The 18984-nt window shown below is 39.3% G+C and overlaps 1 protein-coding gene across 1 annotated transcript; it reads left to right on the top strand.

Moving 5' to 3' along the window:
- Positions 1-12506: 12506 nt before the first annotated feature.
- Positions 12507-14240, top strand: LOC115739465. The gene is made up of 2 exons (XM_030672573.2): positions 12507-12956; positions 13474-14240. The coding sequence occupies exons 1-2, from the start codon at positions 12696-12698 to the stop codon at positions 13945-13947; spliced, it is 735 nt and encodes a 244-aa protein (XP_030528433.2). The 5' UTR covers positions 12507-12695; the 3' UTR covers positions 13948-14240.
- The last annotated feature ends 4744 nt before the right edge of the window (positions 14241-18984 follow it).

Genomic DNA, 18984 nt, shown 5'->3' with positions numbered 1-18984 from the left:
GGATGTAAAACATTGAACTTTGTACGATATACACCATGGGTGATTTAGAAAGAAAGAAAACGCAGCCAATCACGAGTATTTACAGAAATAAATTAACATGTAATAATGCTAAAATTTGGAACACGTGGCATGTCTAAAATAAACAAACGAATGTTCACACCAAACGATTACATTTTTGTAGATCGAGATGGAAAGGATTACCTTCTATTACACAAAATCTTACTCACATACACGTTATAGTTCCCTTCAAGATCTCGGAGCTGAAAGAACGCGGCTGTCGTCGAAAATGGCAAGCAATGGCGTTGTTGGGTTGCGAGGGGCGAAATATGTGTCGGGACTCGTCGAAGATGATGCTCGACTAAAACACTTTTCTTCACTCTCGAATTTTCTCTTCTAATTTTTCTCAAGAACTCTCTTTTTCCTCTCTAAAAATTCCTCTCAAAAACTCTCTCAAAACTCTCTCAATTCTCTTCCACTCTTCCTAAAAAACTCTCTCAATTCTTTTCTACTCTCTCTCTCAATTCTCTTCCACTTCCCCCTCCTCAAAACTCTTCTCAAGAGCTCTCTCTTTTATAGGCAAAGTTCTTCATCCTTCATTCTTCACCTTCATTTCTTCACCTTCCATCTTCATCTTCTCTTCTTCATCTTCATTTCTTCACCTTCCATTTTTATCTTCCCTTCTTCATCTTCATTTCTTCACCTTCCATTTTCATCTTCCCTTCATTATCTTCCCTTCATCATCTTCCCTTCTTCATCTTCTTTTCATTATCTTCCCTTCATCATCTTCCCTTCATCATCTTCTTTTGGTATTTGCAATACAGTCCCTGAAGTTCCAAGTATTTGCAATACAGGTCCCGAAATTTTAAGTATTTGCAATACAGTCCTTGAAGTTTCAAATCTTCTCGGTGTATTTTTCCATCCCGTGCCTAGTCTAGACGCATGCTAAATTAAGTGTTCTGCTTGCCCGATTATATGCCAATGCAATGTACGCTAAAAATAAATATGTGAGATGATTTTTTATAATTTTTATGCAAAAAATAGATTAATCAAAATTTAGGCGTCAACACTCATTCATACTGAACTTTATTGTCTCATTCACTCCACGTATTAGATTTAAGGCTGTGTTAGTTTCGTGAAAAATAAATATTTTGAAAAATATTTTTTGAAAAAATAATCACTTGTATCTCTTGCAAAAATGAACAAATGAAAAATAATTATATCGTGTAGGAAAATATTTCGGGCATAAATTGTTATCGATAATGAAAACATTTTTCATTGATTAAGTATTGCGAGTGATACAAGCGATCATTTTTAGGAAAATATCTTTTAAATTATTTATTTTTCGTGAAATAAATAGAGTCTAAACGTCCAGTTCCCTTTTTGCATAGCTCGACGAGCTCACCTTCTCAAGCGATTTTAAAAGTGCACTCCTGCTCATTGGCCTGTACAATTAAACGTGCCATACAAAAATATTTTTTTTTTTTTGGTAAGGGTGCCATACAAAAATATTTATACCTGTAAAAACCACAGCTAAATCAAATGCTTGCCTCATTAAAAAAAAATTGAAACTTAGAGTGCATTTGGTTGAGGGAAAACTTCATGATTAAAGAAAATGTTTTTCTAGAAATCATTTTTCAGAAAAAGGAATAGTTTTCCTATTTTTTGTGATATGTAACCACAGAATTTTTCTGGTGTATGGATCTCATTGGAAAAATTATTTCAATTTCATGAATTTATCGCATAATAAAAAAAATTCTAAATTCTAAATTGCTTATTATTTTATTTTTATTTTTATTTTTATTTTCTTTCTTTCTTTCTTTCTCTCTCTTTTTCTTTCTCCCTCCATAGCCGGTGGCGGCCACGAGCAAGCTCAAGCTTGCCTATAACGAGTGAGCCTCAAGCTCGTCGGCCTCTCGCTAACCTCGAGCTCGCCGACCACCGGCGAGCCTCGAGCTCGCAAGCCTCGACCTCACCTATGTCGGGCAAGCCTTGAGCTCTCTAGCCCACGTGCGTGGGGCGTTGCTGCCATCGTAGCCTCTCGGGCCCAGCTACTGGTGAAGGAGGAAAAAAATTAAAATATCAAAATATAAATATAAAATGTAAAATATAAGTATAAAATATAGAACACAAAATGTAAAAAATATAAAACATTAAAATATTCAAGATGGGCAATTCCGAAAAATGTTTTCACATCTTTAAATTTACAGATTTACTTTCCCAATTTTATACATGAATCTTCTGTTAACCGGAAAGTATTTTCCGTTAACTAAGTCATTTTCGACAAACGAAACGAGTGAAAGTCCGAAAATCAATTCCTGGGAAATATTTACACTGAAACAAACACACCTTTATGGTTATGAAAATTTATGTTGACACACTAAAAAGAAATCAAAGAATAATGGAAAATTCGTTTGCCTCGACTTTATAAGATTCATACTAAATGATTCCTAATTTTTTATGGAGGGTCAATAAGCTTGTCAAAATTTGGCCAAAGAAAAATACGAATTGGGCCACGGAAGAAGAAATTAGGTAAATGGAGGCCTGAATCTATTACAACCCAAGGTCCGCAACTTGTAATGGGGCCTCTAACTGTACGTACAATAGTAACTCGAGAATGATTTAACTTTGCCTTCACCCCCTCCTTCGATCGGACCATGGAACGGTGATTGCCGGACCGTCACCGTCCTCGACCAACACCGATGTGTTGATCATCATCGTAAGGGAACAACCATCACCATCATCGTCATTCTCAGGTTAGGGTTTCTTAAATTTGTTTTTTCGTTTGTGCCCATTTGATTTAAATGACAAAAACTAGGTATATGCAAAACCATTAAGATTTATATATGATCAGACTTATCATAGTTTTCATTAAAAAATTCAAATAAAAAATGTCACTAATGTTTCATATAGAATCATTTACGTATACCAGTAATTGGTCCAATAACTTCCAATTAATACGTATTATCCTAAACATTATTCTATCAATGCACCCTAAACTACAAATATTTTCGGGACATATGATATGCAATATATAAGATCTTATAATGTATCCAATTTTCAAACCTACTTCGATGCGTCTCATGAAGGATAACTCCAAAGTTTTCACCATACACGAAACGTGTCGATCAATTTGGTGAAGCTATCAATAAAAACAGCACATATGTGTTGAACATCCATAACACAAAATCATCGGAGTACACTTGCAGGGGTATTAAAAGTCAGATGAGGGAAAATAGATTACAAAAGGATTCCATGAAATAGTTCTTCGGATATTAGTAATACACTTTATTACATCAATTTGTGCAATTGAGTTGCTTTGTTAGTGATACACTTAAATTACATCAACTTGGCTAACACCGCGTTTACCAGGGTCTTCCAACAAGTGTCCACGACAAGAAAATGTTTTGATTTTCAATGAAGTGGTCACACGACACACCTGAGAGGAAGTGCGAACAATAAGGTACAAAACTGTCAATTAACAAAATATGAGATATCCCAAATGACTCTGCTAATTCCACTCCTCAATTTCGACCAAAAAAAAAAAAATCCACTCCTCGGTTGGCTCTATCCATATCCTAATGAAGTAGACTAACAAAGTACCTAAACACTGATATGGTTCTTCTTCTTCCTTTGTTCTCTAGATTCTCCCTCGTTCATTATATTTTTGGGTTTGGCTTCTGGCAAATGCTTCGTGCCATTTCTTCTATTCTTAGTAGAGTTCGAACTAATGACGGCCAGAGTGCGTGAATCGTTTTGCCTAATGTTTTTTTCGTTCATCTTAGATTCATGAGGAAACTTTACAGTCTCCACTTTGCACACAAGCAAAATCCATCATTGAAAAAACCAACGGCCACAAATCCCCTCGTCACCATTGAGATCCTCGTGGCAATCATCGTGACTTTGCCAACGAGTTGCTTCCACTTTCTCAGCCAAGTTCGTCATCTTTGCCGACACCACAGGTGCACCGTGCCTTCATATGTGCAAATCTAGAGCCACCGCTTAATTGGCAAGATCACCCTGACCAGCACGATTGCTCACGGACCAAGCTACAAGTCGCTAGCTGCCGTTGTCAGGTTTCCACTGATTTTAACTAGTTACTTGTGTTGGTAAAATATGGTCGAATAGGATGAACAAAGGAATCAGACTTTGAGACATGAGAGCACTTTCTTTGAAAAATTATTGTCCCCACAACGTTACTAATGATTACCGGCAAAGACCCTCAAGGATACAACAGAGTCTCAAGCGAGATTATTATATAGCAATTATAATAATTCTCCAAGAACTCTCTAGGAAACAATCAGAAATGAAGGCTATATCTCTCTTGCGTTTCAAGAATGAAAATTGAAAGTGAAAAAGATTATGAAAATGAATAGAACACTTGAATATATAACGAGAAATGAACACACATTTTCCCCTATTAATTCTCGCGCAACTCTTCGTATCCAAAATAGTTTTTTTTTTTATCACATCTTTTCATTTTCCGAAAATAGTTTTGTATGAAAGAATGCAACTATTCGATGGTCCAATACGGCTAACTCGAACGGACGCAATTCTTCATGTCTAAACTGTCAAGTCCGAAGAGTTGCAACTATTGGACATAATTAATCTATTAAAATTCAAAATTAATATTAAAAATAATCACAATTCCTAATATGATTGTTGATTAGTGCCGATTATTACTCGCGATCGCACAAGCATGCAAAGTGCGCCTAATAATCGTGCACGCGCACGTGGTTATAGTGAGGTCTAGCCCGCTTGCCCATTTCTTTATTTTGAAAGACCATAGTAGCCTTCTGACTAATAAAAAGACTTGCACCATTCTTTCCATCTTATGTGGGATTAGAAAAAGAAACTTTTGTTTGTTTTATAAACAAACTTCAACAACTTGCAATTGATAACCACAATCTGTCTCTCTTTGTTTACATTGCCCTATGCTCAATCTTGCAAGTTGAGTCGAGATCTCAAAACCTCAATCCTATGTTCATATGAAGTTGACCACCTCAACCAAATTCGATCCGAACAAGCCTGGAGCTTGAAGCAACGAGGGGTGACAGTCGAGGGCATAGGTGCACACGAGCGGTGAGAAGAGAGAGAGAATCAGATTTGAGGGTGAAAATGTTAGCTGGGGCGGAGGCAACTGACAAGTGATGTATGACGGCTGCAGTGTGTAAAGGATAGCAATGGCGACGTAGTGCGGCTGAGAGGTGAGTCTGAGCAGGCCGAGTAACAGAGAAAGGGGTCACAAGGATTCTTTCGTCACCTGATGTTCTAGGGTGTGTATGAAGCTAGTGAGCTCCCGAGACTGAAAATTCGTGTTAAGCCTTGCAATTTAGGTAAACTGAATCATGATTTGGATCATTCTCCCACATGCTCCTCCCAAAGAAATTTTCCACGAGTCCACAAGTTTCGTCACCTTAACTCTGCATGGGAACACCAATGTCCCCCTGCATGCTAACTGGAAATAAAGAAAAAGTAAATTGGCGGAACTGTCTCCAACGTATCGGAGTAAATGAGACATTGAATATCTTGGCATGAAAGGAGATCAGAAGTTCATGGACACACAAACTCAAAAGGCATAAATGAAGGGGGGAAGAAGGAGGTGGGGATTGATGTAGCATTTAACAGAAGCGATGCGACGGATGGTGAGAGAGTGACCTTGAAAAACAAGTTGAGAAGAGAGGAGCTTCAATGCTCGTTCTTGAATTCAAAGCATTCAATTGAATTCAAGAAAGAATTAAAGGAGGCAGGTGGACTCACTTGAAAGAACCCCATCTCTCTCTCTCTCTCTCTCTCTCTCTCTCTCTCTCTCTCTCTCTCTCTCTCTCTCTCTCTCTCTCTCTCAATATTAAAAGGGGTTGGTCCGTTTAGGACGTTGAAAAGCTATAAATTGTGTCATTAAGGCGTGTATGTATCTATCATCAAGGGACCCTCAGCCATATTCTAGTAGTTGGTAAAGTTTTGGAAGGGTGGAAGGGTTCACTCTTCATTAGATTCTAATCCAATTGCATTAAATTAAGGTCAGTTGCTTTTGTTCGCTTTGCTAAAATTACAAGTGATCTAATACAGAAATGTTATCGGATGTTCGTGAATAACCAAACAATTTAACTCATGATTGATTACGATATGTTGAGTTTATTCGATTCACTGCCAGTATAAGAATTATTTTACACTTCCGCAGTCGGATACTTGATACGTCGATGAATTCGGTCAAATAATTATCTCAACTAAAGCAAATGTGTGAAAAGTTTCTTAGACAACTGACGGACCTCATATAAACCACGATATACTTATATTGAACTTGATCGCCAATAGGATTGTGAAAAACAGATCATAAGGAAAAAGCTATAGAAAAAACTTCAAACTATGCCCACCATGACAAATTTACCATGAACTTTTTTTATGACAGCTAAAACTCCAAACTATACGTCTTGCGACATATTTACCCTAAACTATTTTTCTTGTGACATAAAACACCACAAACTTGTACTCATGTGACACATTTATCCTCTGTCAAGGTTTCACCAGATGATTTTTCAGTTAAAATAACGTCGTTTTTATTGCACTTAAGTCACGTGGGTGTGTTAGTACTGTTCGCTTTCTGACATCCATATAGGCAGATTCTTCATTGATGGAACTTTAAAAAAGGGTAAAATGTGTCACATAGATACAAATTATGAATTGTTGGTGTTACTAGAAAAAAAAATTAGGATAAAAGTGTTACAATAAACATAACTTAGGATTTTTTGTCGCTTTTACCCTCGATTATATGAAGTTGCTTTCCTTCTTTTTATTTTCGGAAAGAGGAAAATAGGGGTTGTTAATAAGGTGAGTGTAAATTTTGACGTTCTCGTAACTTTATTAAGAAACATGTATATCTTAAATGAACTCGTACACACTATTTAAAGATCTAATAAATATGTATTGAATTTGAGGGAAATATCTAAACTATACACTCATACGATTTTTATATTGCTGTAGCAATGAGTAATGCTAAATTGGTATCAAAAGTGTACTAATTACATCAACAGCTCATGCAGCATGTGCCATGTCGATGAAAATCTACATTGCCCTGTTCAATCTTCCCGAAGATGAACTAGCTGTGATAGAAGTCCCGCGAGACTACTTGAAGCTCTTCACTTCATTCGAATTTAAGGACAACAAGGAAAGCACGACAATACTTTCGGCTTTGATCTCGATCATTTCTTCTTTATTTAGCGGTCAAGCGGAGTCTGGCCATCTTAATTATCTCATTCGCAGTGTTCCCGTGCTTTGTTCGAATTTCAAAAGTGAGGCGAAAAGAGCTTCAGGCAATGTGGCTGGATCTTCCACGCCAGCTGCGATGATGTTTGAGGGAGGGGGGGACCTCTATCCAATTTCGGAAGAAGGAACAGTGGAAATAGTACATATAGATGGATGTACCTTAATTGATCTTGCCTCATTTATATGGTTTGTACGATCTTTGTTTCCATGGCGGATTTCTCATGGGTTGCCCAACATGCAGACAATTTGCATGTATGAGTACCACTGCATGGTTGGTTGGGCATTAAGGACCTCATTTTTTTTTCCAATTTAATTTGTCATTTCTTTATCAGAGTAAAAGATAACTTAATTTATTTTTATTTTTTAAAAGTTGTGACAATTTTTTTCAATTTATTGAGGTGATTTTGATTTATGTGTTTTAAGAATTGGCAGTCAAAGCTGAGGAGGACAAGATGGAAACTATTCTAAAGATTTCTTCAGTGAAAAATATGCACAAAAAACATTTTAAAAACGCTAAGCAACAAATTTTAGAAGCTGAAAATCGTTCCAAATAGTTGCTCGCTTTATTTATCCAATGGACGAAAATAATCTCGAATGAACCACTCAACGTAAAGATACCATGGTCAAGTACCTATAGAAGAATATGTAGTTGTTAGTAAAAATGATTGGAATGAATGGAATCGGACTTTGAGGCGTGATTACTCTGTTCTTAAGGAATTGTTTGATCTACAAGATGGATACTCGTTACTGATTAAAATTCTCAAGGATACAATAAATTCTCACATGAAAATATCATATAAAAATTTTAGTATTCCTCTAAGAACTCTCAAATGGAAACAATCGGAGAATAAAAGCTGTATTTTGAGAACAAAAGAAAAAATTCAAGAAGTGACAATTATTTTACCAAAAATATTTAATTTATAACACTGAAAACATTTTGTGAGCAAACATATTGTTTTAAAAGGACATGACTTTTCATATTTTAAAACTACAAATTTGGTTTTTATTTTTATTTTTTATTTAAGAATTCGAATTCTTAGAAAAAATAACCATTGATTAATTTGCCTAATTATTCGCACACCTGCATGCGGGTACCGCATAGGATTTCGCCCACTTAAACCATAGTCTTCAATTGTAAGATAAGAAGCCTTCCACTTACATATTGGTCAACACACTTATATCCTTTTGATGTGGGACATAGCACTTCTCTGTTTGTTTTACAAACAAATTATAAACAGTATTTTTCATAGATTGTCACGGTAATGTTTTCCATCTAAGATAATTGAGAAGCTACGGAAAAATGGAAAAAGAATAAGAATAAGGAAAAAATTCTCTGAGGATTGCCCCCCATGTACATTTATTGATCAACTAATTTTGTCAATTTCATTTCACTGACTTTTCTTGGGAAAATTACCAAAAAAGTCATAAACCTATTACTATTGTACCAATTCAATCTTAAATTTTTTTTGTTGTCAATTTAGTCCTAAATATTTTGCAATTGTGTCAATTCAATCCATCTGGAGAATTTGGCTAGGTGACGCTAACGTGGAGCTGGTCGGCCAGCGACCCAATATTTTAATAATTTTTGTGAATTTTTATGATTTTTAATATTTTTTCTTTTTCCATTTTTTTATTTTTTTGTTTTCCTCCCCTCCCCTTCGTCTTCCCCTTCCCCGTTCGACCTCCTCCTTCCCCTTTCCCTTCCCCTTCCCCTTCTCCTGCCCTTTCCCCATTTTACCTCTGGCTGGTCGCCAAGCCAGTGACTCACTAGAGGACGATTGGCGAGCCTCTCGCAGGCCTCGCTAAGTCGGGCTGAGCAAGGCCGAGCCTAGCCATGGTCGAGCAAAGGCTGACCTTGCCAGCCCAGATCTAGCAAGGTCAAGCCTCGCCCTGCCATGGGGAGGCTGGCAAGAGCTTCACCGAAGTCCGACTAACACACAGTCGTGCGTGATATAGGTCAGCATGGCGGTCCTTGACATGTAGAACCACGGCGAGGGTGCGGTGAGGGCTGCAGCGAAGGGGTGCGGGAGGGGGGGAGAGAGAGGAGGCGGAGATGATAGGTTGTGGTTGTAGATGGTAGCATGTTGGGTGGCCTGCTGGTTTAGTTCTGCTTCTTCGGCAAACTGGTATAGAAGCAGAAGAATGGTGAACTGGTGTAGAAATAGAAGAGCAAGGAAGTTGAAGCCGAAGAACAGGGGAGGGGAAGGGAAGAAAAAAGAATAAAATAAAAAAAGGAAAAAAAATTAAAATATTAGTTTGCCAACCGGCTGGCATCCACATCAGCGCCGACCTGCCAAAATTCGTCGGAAGAACTGAATTGACACAATTATAAAAAGTTTAGGATTGAATCGGCAAAAGAAAAAAAAAGGTTTATGACTGAATTGGCAAAATTGTAATAGGTTTAGGACTTTTTTGGTAATTTTCCCGACTTTTCTCATGTCATGCATAACCGATGATTTGAAAACTACAATATTTCATTAGGTGAACGGGAAACAAAAAAGCAAAGCTCGTACTATTTCGATATAAACATGAAGATGGGCCATCAATCGATACAATTTGCTGCTCCGGGAAGATCAAATGGGGGGGCAATGAATAGCCGAAGAGAAAGTTGGTAAATTGAGGCATGAAATGCAGTTGACTCGGGTATGGCATCGTCCGGATCGATCAAGGAGGAAGTGGAAAGGTGCATTAACTGTTCAGATCATGGGAAGTTGGATTCAATTGCCTGAGAGGGTGGTGGTGCTGGGAGGAGCTTTAAAAGCTCAACACGTCGATGTCGTAGGATCCCTCGGAGCAAATTATTATTAGGGTTTGGTCCATGAGCGCCTCCCGGACGCTCGCTAAACATGTTTTGGTGAGGAAAACAGTGTTCGACTGATCGAGCATGTCACGAGGACAATCGGTGCATTGAAATTCCCCGATGTTTTAATATTCGATTAATCTAACGGGTGCTCCAAAGCAGTTTTTCAACGAAATTTATAAGTATGGATTCATAGGAGCATGGGCAGTGTAGGGTTTCGGCTTTTGTTTTTTTGTTGGTTGGGGTTTTGGTCTTTTGCCTTTGTAGCTTAGAGAGATGTGGGAAGGGCTCTTAAAAGGTTGGAGTACTTGGAGTGACCCGATTGTAGAAGTTGGAGTTATTGTGGTATTAAAGATGGATTGGCAATCAGGACCCTTCCTTCAACTGTAATGCAGTCTCCCCTCATTCAATGACCTCCCATATCTTTCCCTCGCTGTCTCTCTCTCTCTCTCTCTCTCTCTCTCTCTCTCTCTCTAACACAAACAAAATCACACCGTCTCTCATAAAAGCCTTCAGCTCTCTCCTGTCCCTTCTGGCTTTTGGCTGAAGTTGGAGGTCCTTCATTGTCTTCGAATGGAGGTTGGTCATGGATTCGAATTCATATCCAAGGATTGCGACGAGTAAATAGCTTGAATCTGTCCCAATCTCGCGTCGGGTTTTTTTGGAATCGAGACACGAATCTGCCCCCCCTCCTCCCAGTTAATTTTGCGATAATTTTGAATGAGTAGTATAATTGCCTAAAAAAGCTAGTGATCGTTGGAGGAAAAAATTTGGTTATATTGTTAGCCGGGTATGGGTTGTAGGATACCTACCACCGAATACCAAACTTGTTAAGAACTGTATAGAGATGTCTAAGTGGAATCCGGATCGATCTTACAACTTGAATATCGATACCCGATAGCGATATTACTAATACGTGCATAGAAATGTCAAATGTGACCTTAGGACAACTGTTAAGACTGTTTAATGGGTTTTCATATGTATTATTGTCAACATGAAAATGATAGATTAGCCTGTCATCTGCACCTTTCCATTTCGTAAGCTTGCATTACATACGTCCTCTAGCTTTTCTTTGCGTAACGAATTGTCTCTTTTGGACCGATTTTCACGCACTAAACTTAGTCAATCTTTCCGGGCTTGTCATTTATGTTGAACATGCATACACTATTACTTCTTCAACAATAGCAATTATAGTTATCTTATCCAGCACTCTAAGGGCACTTGTTAACGAGACGTCAACAATCAATGTGTATGAAACACCGATTATGGATCTAATAAAAAAAAATCCAAAATAGTGCTTTTAAAGCATAGTCAACAGGTTTTCTAAGGTGCCTCGAGATATTCTTTTTTTTTTTTTTTTTGGCACTTTTTTCAGAGATCTGTACCAAGGGGATTTAACACGTAAGCGAAGGAAGATCTTATGCGTCGGGATTTGGGTGTTTCTGGCGCCCCTCAAGGTCAGGTGAGTCACTTTGAATGCACAATCGTGCTACATCGGACCTTGGACTAAAGAAATTGGACACACCTGGGACCATGAAATTCGACTGTGTCATTTAATGTGTGCATAATCAAAATATCATTTCAAGTTAGGTCCAACAGGGCCAAGCATACGAACTGCTTGATGCAAGTAGATTTGTTTCTGAATTTATGATAACTTCATCCGGTCAAAACGTTCGATATTGTTAACCGCAACATGAATCATAGGTACTATGCAATCCTTACATAACAGCCGGTAAATTGGGAGAGCTTGGCCATTAGATATTAGGACATTAATTTAAGTTACACTACCTGTGTAAAATTGCCTTTCACAAATAGTCATGAATTGGACATTCTCATCTATTGAAGGAGTGAATTCAGTCATTGAAATTGAGAACAAAAAGGCAACTTAAGTATGTATTGTAAGTAATGGGCGATGATCTCTGGCGATCAGATTGAGTCAAACCCTTGAAACAATTACAACCGATGGTCCACATCCATTTTCTTTGGATTTTGTTAAGAAGTGCACCCGAGGCACTCATTAGTCGATCAATAATTAAACAATAACAATCTTCTATGCGTCGACTTTTCTCGTTATACGTGCATTTGATACATTGAGAATTGAATCTTTCTTTATTTAGTGTGTTTAATCAATGTGCCAAGAGCTCTCGTCGATAAAGCCATATCGTTCATGTCGATGCCTTGAGGGTTAACACTGTATAGATTTAGACAAAACGCACAAAAACTCGTATCTTTTAGTGGAACCGATATACATCCTATGGATTCTAAAATGTGATTGACTTGATCTAATTATGTTTCACTTGATACGATTAAGGAGGGATTGAATGAGCAATTAACTTATATCCTCCGTCACTAGCTAGACATTGGAAGCTAGACAGCTTACAGAGAGAGAGAGAGCGCAGAGGTTAGAGGTGAAGAAATTGATGAGAAGCGCCAACTCGGAACACACGTCATGCAGATGTGAGCTCTCTCTTAAAGCTGAGCCCTTCACACCTCCAACTGTTGATCGAAGCAGTCTCTCACTCTCTCTCCCTCTCGTTTAACCTTCCTATAAAACGTTTTCACTCTCCTCCTATCGACTCTCTCTCATACTCCACGGACAGAGAGCAGAGAGAGAGAGAGAGAGAGAGAGAGAGTAATGGTTTCTTTTCAAAATTCAACGCCCCAGTCTCCGGAACAGAGGGGGGCGATCGCTCAAGGTTTGGAGAGTCCATCCAAAAAGAGGAAGTGGGAAGAGACGCAACCACCACGGCATCAGCGGAGGTTAGAAGAAGCCGAAGGGCCCTTCCGGAAACGATCATCCTCGGAAACGACGGAAGCCACGGGGACAGTGCTCGACATCGAGCTCCACCTCGAAACTCCTTTGCCTTGGGAGTGGCAACGATACCTTGATATTCAGGTACATCAGTCTCATGTCAACACTCGTGTAAGATCATGCGGATTCACTGGTTCTCGAAAAGTCCTGGAGACACGTTTTCGAGCCATAGAACAAAATCAATTCGTAGAAAGTCAGTGTTTGGAAAGGATTTTTGCTTCCTTTCTAAGCTATGATGATTTCAACAAAAAAAAAAAAAAAGAGAGAAGTGGTTATGGATGTAGATCCTCTCTATTCTGTATTGATCTGTGTCGCATGCATAAAATCTCAATACTTGTCTTGGATCTTCTATGTTCCATCGTGATTGATGGATATTCATGCTTCGTCCTCGTAGAAAAATTTGGAGAATTACAATGTTTCTTTTATTCTTAAATTGCCCATATTCTAGCCATGGATTGTTTGGCTGATGATGGGACAACTTTCGAGTGAAAGGTACTTATTTGAACACATGTAATCACCAAGAATAGGGCAGAGCGACAGGCTGTTGTGGGAAATTACAGGCACCAATTAAGCAAATTTACGAGTCTCGGTTCTTTTGCAGTCCGGACAGATACACTTCTACAACACAAGAACACACAAGAAAACGTCAAAAGATCCTAGAGAAACCTCGGACACGGATCGCCCAACGAGCCCCAGTCATCACCTGAGCTTAGAACTCGAGCTCAACCTACCTTATAGCCACGACCAGCAAGATGATCATGAGGACCTGTTGTCAAGGACAACGCGTGACCCCGGCAATCTCTCAGAGAAGGAATCAGGACGGCAAGTGAAAAAGGTGCGGTCATGGTTGGGATTACAGACGAAAAACGAAACCAAAGGAGGAGGAGGAGGAGGAGAAGAAGAAGAAGAAGAAGAGGAGGAGGATCATATGATCGCAACAGTTTGTGCGAGGTGCCACATGCTGGTGATGCTGTGCAAGTCGTCTCCGACATGTCCCAACTGCAAGTTCTTGCACCCGTCCGACCAGAGCCACCGGACGCTCTTCAAGGGTCGGTGCAGCCTCCTATGCGAGTAGTGATGGTTTGAGACATATGTATAACCCTAAGCTTTGTTTATGAGTTAGTACTAGGTTAAACGGGGACGATGAATATATACATTACATAACCCAAGAAGTTTGCCCTGTGACTGTCACCTTGAGTGTAATGAGAGATTGAGAGAGTGAAGAAGATAAGTGGGACTAACGCAGATGAGTGTAAGGATATCTTGTCCGATATGATGTGGTATGATACATAATATTTGCGAGTACATTTTTATCTGTTTCCTCTCCCTTTGTCCTAGGCAAATGAATCGTGAATGGACCCAATTCAAACGGTGAATTGGTTATGGATGGATGGATGGATGGATGGATGGATGAAAAGCAATTGAAAATTACGAAACAAGAACAATAACTGTTCGTTTTAAGGCCGTCAAAAGATGGTGGTTGCTTCTCTCCCTCTCTCTAAATCGATGCGCTATCGCAATCTTTCAATCTTTCATTACTTAATCCAATTCCAATTTAGGTTTACGAAACATGTTGTTGACAGCGATACGCTCGTGCCCAAATTGTTAAATGAATAACTTACCAAACAATGCAATGTAAGAAATACCCCCAAATCAAATTATATATGTAGACCTGTCAAACGGATAAGTCAAATTGAGTTATAAATAGTTCGGTTCAAATTAACTAGTATAATTTGTTTTGACCTCTTTATTTGCAATGTAAGTTATCGACTTGTACCCAATCCGGAATTTATTTTAGATATTTTCTTCATATATTGTTGCCTCTGATTTATAGCTGGAATTTTATACGTCTCTTTTTGTATATTTTTTTTTCCAAATTTCTTATCGAAACCCACGAATCTCGACCTGAAACAGTTCACTCTCATCATCAGATTGAGCTCAAAACAAAGACCAAACTTGTTGGTGTGCTAAGCAGTCTTAACCCAATAACCTGTTATGCCCAATCGTATGTTTACTCTTGCCTTCTCTTCCCTCTTTGTGCCGTGAACATTCGCTAATAAGACTATCTACACAAGAAGTACAAGATGAAGGCAAAGCAAGGGTCTCTTGCTCGATTCGATGCAGGTCCTTCAATTATATCAACAAGAGGAACTGGCTTCCAACCACTCTTTGGCCAGAGAACCTGCAATGGAAATTCACCAAGTACTTCAGCTGGAAGAATGACCCAATTGAGAATCGTGCTTAATCAAGCATGTCAAGCACACACCAAGTTATACTTTGATCAGAAAAGGGCTCATAGCACAATTGGGCAAAATTGATGGCTAGGCCCATTTCCTCCCACACATAGAATTGGGTTCCAATCAACACAGACAAACGTTTCGACCAAAAAAAAAAAAACACAGACAAACGTACTTACAAAACACAGGGAAGTTGCATCTAACTCACTGGTTTCATATGTTACGGAGGACCAAACCAACAATTACAGCGCGCATAATAATTATTCTTTTTTTTTTTTGTTCTAGAAAACATATTTGGAATAGAAATCTATTTGGTAATATTATATCAATTTTCTATTTCCGAAATAAATTTTTAGTACAAAAATGAGAACGGAAATAGAAATAAAAACTCTTCTCATCGCTCACTCCCTCTCTCTCACATGCGTTCTCCCTCTCTCACATCCCTATCTCTCATGTGCATAGACTTGGCCGAGCTTCTCCGTCTCCTCTTTGCTTGAGTTCCGTCGTCGCCACAGGGAGCCTCGCCACCACTGTGAAACGTCTATCACCGCAATCGTAGCTTTGCCTCTCGTTGCAACCCTAGCTCCATCACAACCCTAGGCTCCATTGCAACAAGGCGAGTCTCTATCTCCTTCTCCCTCTTTGTTGTCGTGACCTAGCTCCGCCTCCCTCTTTGTCTTCCGTTTCGTGCTAGATTCACGATCTATTGATGTCTTCAGCAGCTTGTACAATTCGAGTACAGAAATTTCATACCGTTATCAAACATGTTTCTCTGCTCAGAACTCGTCCAAGGAATTAGATAAAAATTATTCTCAGGAACAGAATGATTGACATTCGCACCCTTAACAAGTTATAGGGATGCAGTAAGCCAAGAAGCAAACTGCACCATTCCGCGACTTGTATAGCACGTGATCTTAATTCTTAACATAATCATTCTATCTTGCATAAATGCTGGCACAGCTGCGATCACAAGGCTCGTGAACGTCAACCCCAGGCCCGACACCACTGCAAACTTCGGCAAAAAAAAAAAACCCCCACGGCGGTTGTGCAATAAAATTCAAAACTTTCAGCTAAAACAACACAAATTTAAATGACCCAGGAAAGGAAGAAAGAATAATTACAGTGCTCGCAATGAAGGCCAAGAGAAAGAAAACCTGATCACTCAAGCTCAACTTGGCAAACAGGCGATGGAGGAACGACAATGGGGCTCCCAACTTGCACGTTCCATTTACTTTGCGAATCTTCGATACTGGGCTTCATCGAATCAGAGACGAAATTGGGATTCATGGCGGGTACCGATTGGGGAGAACCGAATCCAATTTGAGAGCAGCAAGTGAGGGCGAGACATGGTTTGATCTTGATACGATTTGTAATAGCTGCTCGGCCTTTCACTATCCTACACCTTCTCGGAGGGCCACCGGAGGTGAGCGGCGTTGAAGCCAGAGATAGGTGGTGGGGGCAGTCGTGAATCAAATCCGATCGAGAGAGTCGCGAGTCGGTGACGACAATGAGTTGGGCATTTCATAACATAACTATTTGTTTTTTTTTTTTTTTTCGGTCAAACATAACATTACTCATTTAAGACCACTAATTCTGGCCCTTTGAATTAGAACTCGCTAGGCTGGCCCACGAAATTTAAGGTGGCCCATGTATAGCCCATGTCGATAATTGGCCCACATATTTTTGGAGACGATATTGTGTTTGGCTAAACACCATATGTGAGAGTGAAAAGAGAAAGGTATTCTTGGGAAATCTTGTTTCCCCCATTCGATTTTAAGGTGGGTGCACGGTAAAACTCTAAACATCAAGAAGCTGCATTCTGCTTCTCAAAGAGGGTATCGCCGAGGATTAGAGGGATCAACCTTAGTGATGGCCATGGGGGAGACATGGCTATCGAAGTATACAATAGCTCCATTGATGGCTATGTATTTTCCCTCGCGGATAGAGACACCGATGTTGATTATGAATTCCAAGGAATGCAAAACCACGACAATTGGATGGAAAAAAGAAGTTTAAAGAAAGGGATAATAACATAAATTGCCCATCTAAACCCAAAAAAAAAAAACGTAAATGTCATTTAAACTTTTAAATTGTTCAATGTGTAGTCCATGAACTTGTGATCTATGAACTTTTGGTGCATATTCAATTTAGTCCTTGGATTGGGTGAAAATGTTCAACGTTATCTTTTTATAAATTCAAGGGCGGGGAGAATATTGAACAATTTCATACGGTCCATGGACCATATGAAATTGAACATGTACCAAAAGTTTAGGGACCACATTTGGCTAATATTTATGTACCATATTGAACAAAGTTAAATTTTAGGTACCATATTGCACATTGATTTTTTTAATCGAAAGAAAGATTTCATTCATCAATTAGAATAATAGTTGAGAGAGTTACATGGAATGCTTTCAAGGTTGCAAATAACAGCTAAAAAAAGAAAATGTCAAAAAGCAAATAACAAAGTATATTACGTAGCTAGAAGCATAATCTCATCTTCTAAGAATAGATTTGCCATTATAAAATTTTGGCGATTGATCACTAAAGTCAGTAATGAGCACACACTAAAAAACTCCTAAACCAATTGCAACGGCTTGCGGTGCGCGTCTAAATTCGACTTTCCCGTCACTATCGCTGAGCAAGAACATCAACATTAGTATGTTGAAAGAACGCAAATCAATTACCTATAAGAAACTACCAAATCTATTCTAGATTTAGATCGAGAAAGTGAAATCCATAGATCTAGACCTAAATCTAAATCGGGAGAAGAGAGCGTCCAATCTCGAAGAGTTTGTGGGCCCATGTCACGAACGTCCTCATCGGTGGCCGATTGGATGAATGGCTAAATTGGTCTCCACATTCACCCAAAATCAATCGAAGAAAATTATTCATACTCACAAACTCCCAAAACATAGTGGAAGAGAAAAAGAAAGACAACCCTAGCAAAGAAAATCGATGGCGAGTCAGAGCCTTCGAGTTGACGGTCTTCTTCCGAAGGCCGACGATCTCTTGAACAAGAGGAGCATGAACCAGAACTAGCTTCCAAGCCAAAACCCAACCGAGAAGCATGTAGAGAAGATGAAGGAGATGGTGAGAAACGGACAGTGAAAAAACAAAGTTTAGGCAATCACCGGGGGGAGGGGAAGGGGGAGGGGGGAGGAAGTTCCTCCCTCTCCCTAACAAAGTGCAGGCGGTGGCGGAAACCCTAAAGGGGGGAGGGGGAGAGAGACGGGTTACATTGGGATAAAGTTCTGAGAAGTTAAGCCATTTACTCTTAAAAGAAACTTTAAAATGCACGAAATGTTTTTCGGCCATCAAAATTGACCTGGAAAAGGCTTTCATGGGAAGCTTGAACAGGACTTCACTGACAAACCCCTCCTCCATTTTTATTTTCCCCCGAAATGGACTCATCTTGTTATAAACTGCTTGACCAGTTCTCACGTACGTATTGTCCTTAACTGGGGTTTGATGGAACCTTTTGCTCCAATCCGTGGGATTAATCAAAGAGAAATGAAGATCTCTTGACTAGCGACTCCCTTCGTGAGGATGGGAGTTGTTTCCTCTAATATTCCTGAAGCTTTTGAAGGGACTAATTTCTATTGCTACTATTCGAGGGATATCGAGAGAGAAGGCCAGGTGACTTGGAATGCCTCCGATGATGGGTCATCTTGCTGGAAATCTGCTCATGCACTTGCTACGGGTCGAAGTCCCTGGCACGGGAAATAGGGAATGTTTTGTGTGGATCTAAAAGGCTGGAACCACACCACAGATTCTTGTATCGTAAATCTATCAGAATTTGACATGACGTATATACAAGGGGCCGCGACCCGCGCCTGAAATTTGCATAGACAACGGCCACCACAAGGAAGCCG

This window comes from Rhodamnia argentea, chromosome 2, assembly GCF_020921035.1.
Source record: "Rhodamnia argentea isolate NSW1041297 chromosome 2, ASM2092103v1, whole genome shotgun sequence".
Lineage (NCBI taxonomy): Eukaryota > Viridiplantae > Streptophyta > Magnoliopsida > Myrtales > Myrtaceae > Rhodamnia > Rhodamnia argentea.
Note: the sequence above shows the minus strand (reverse complement) of the source record. Positions and strands in the feature narration are given on the sequence as shown.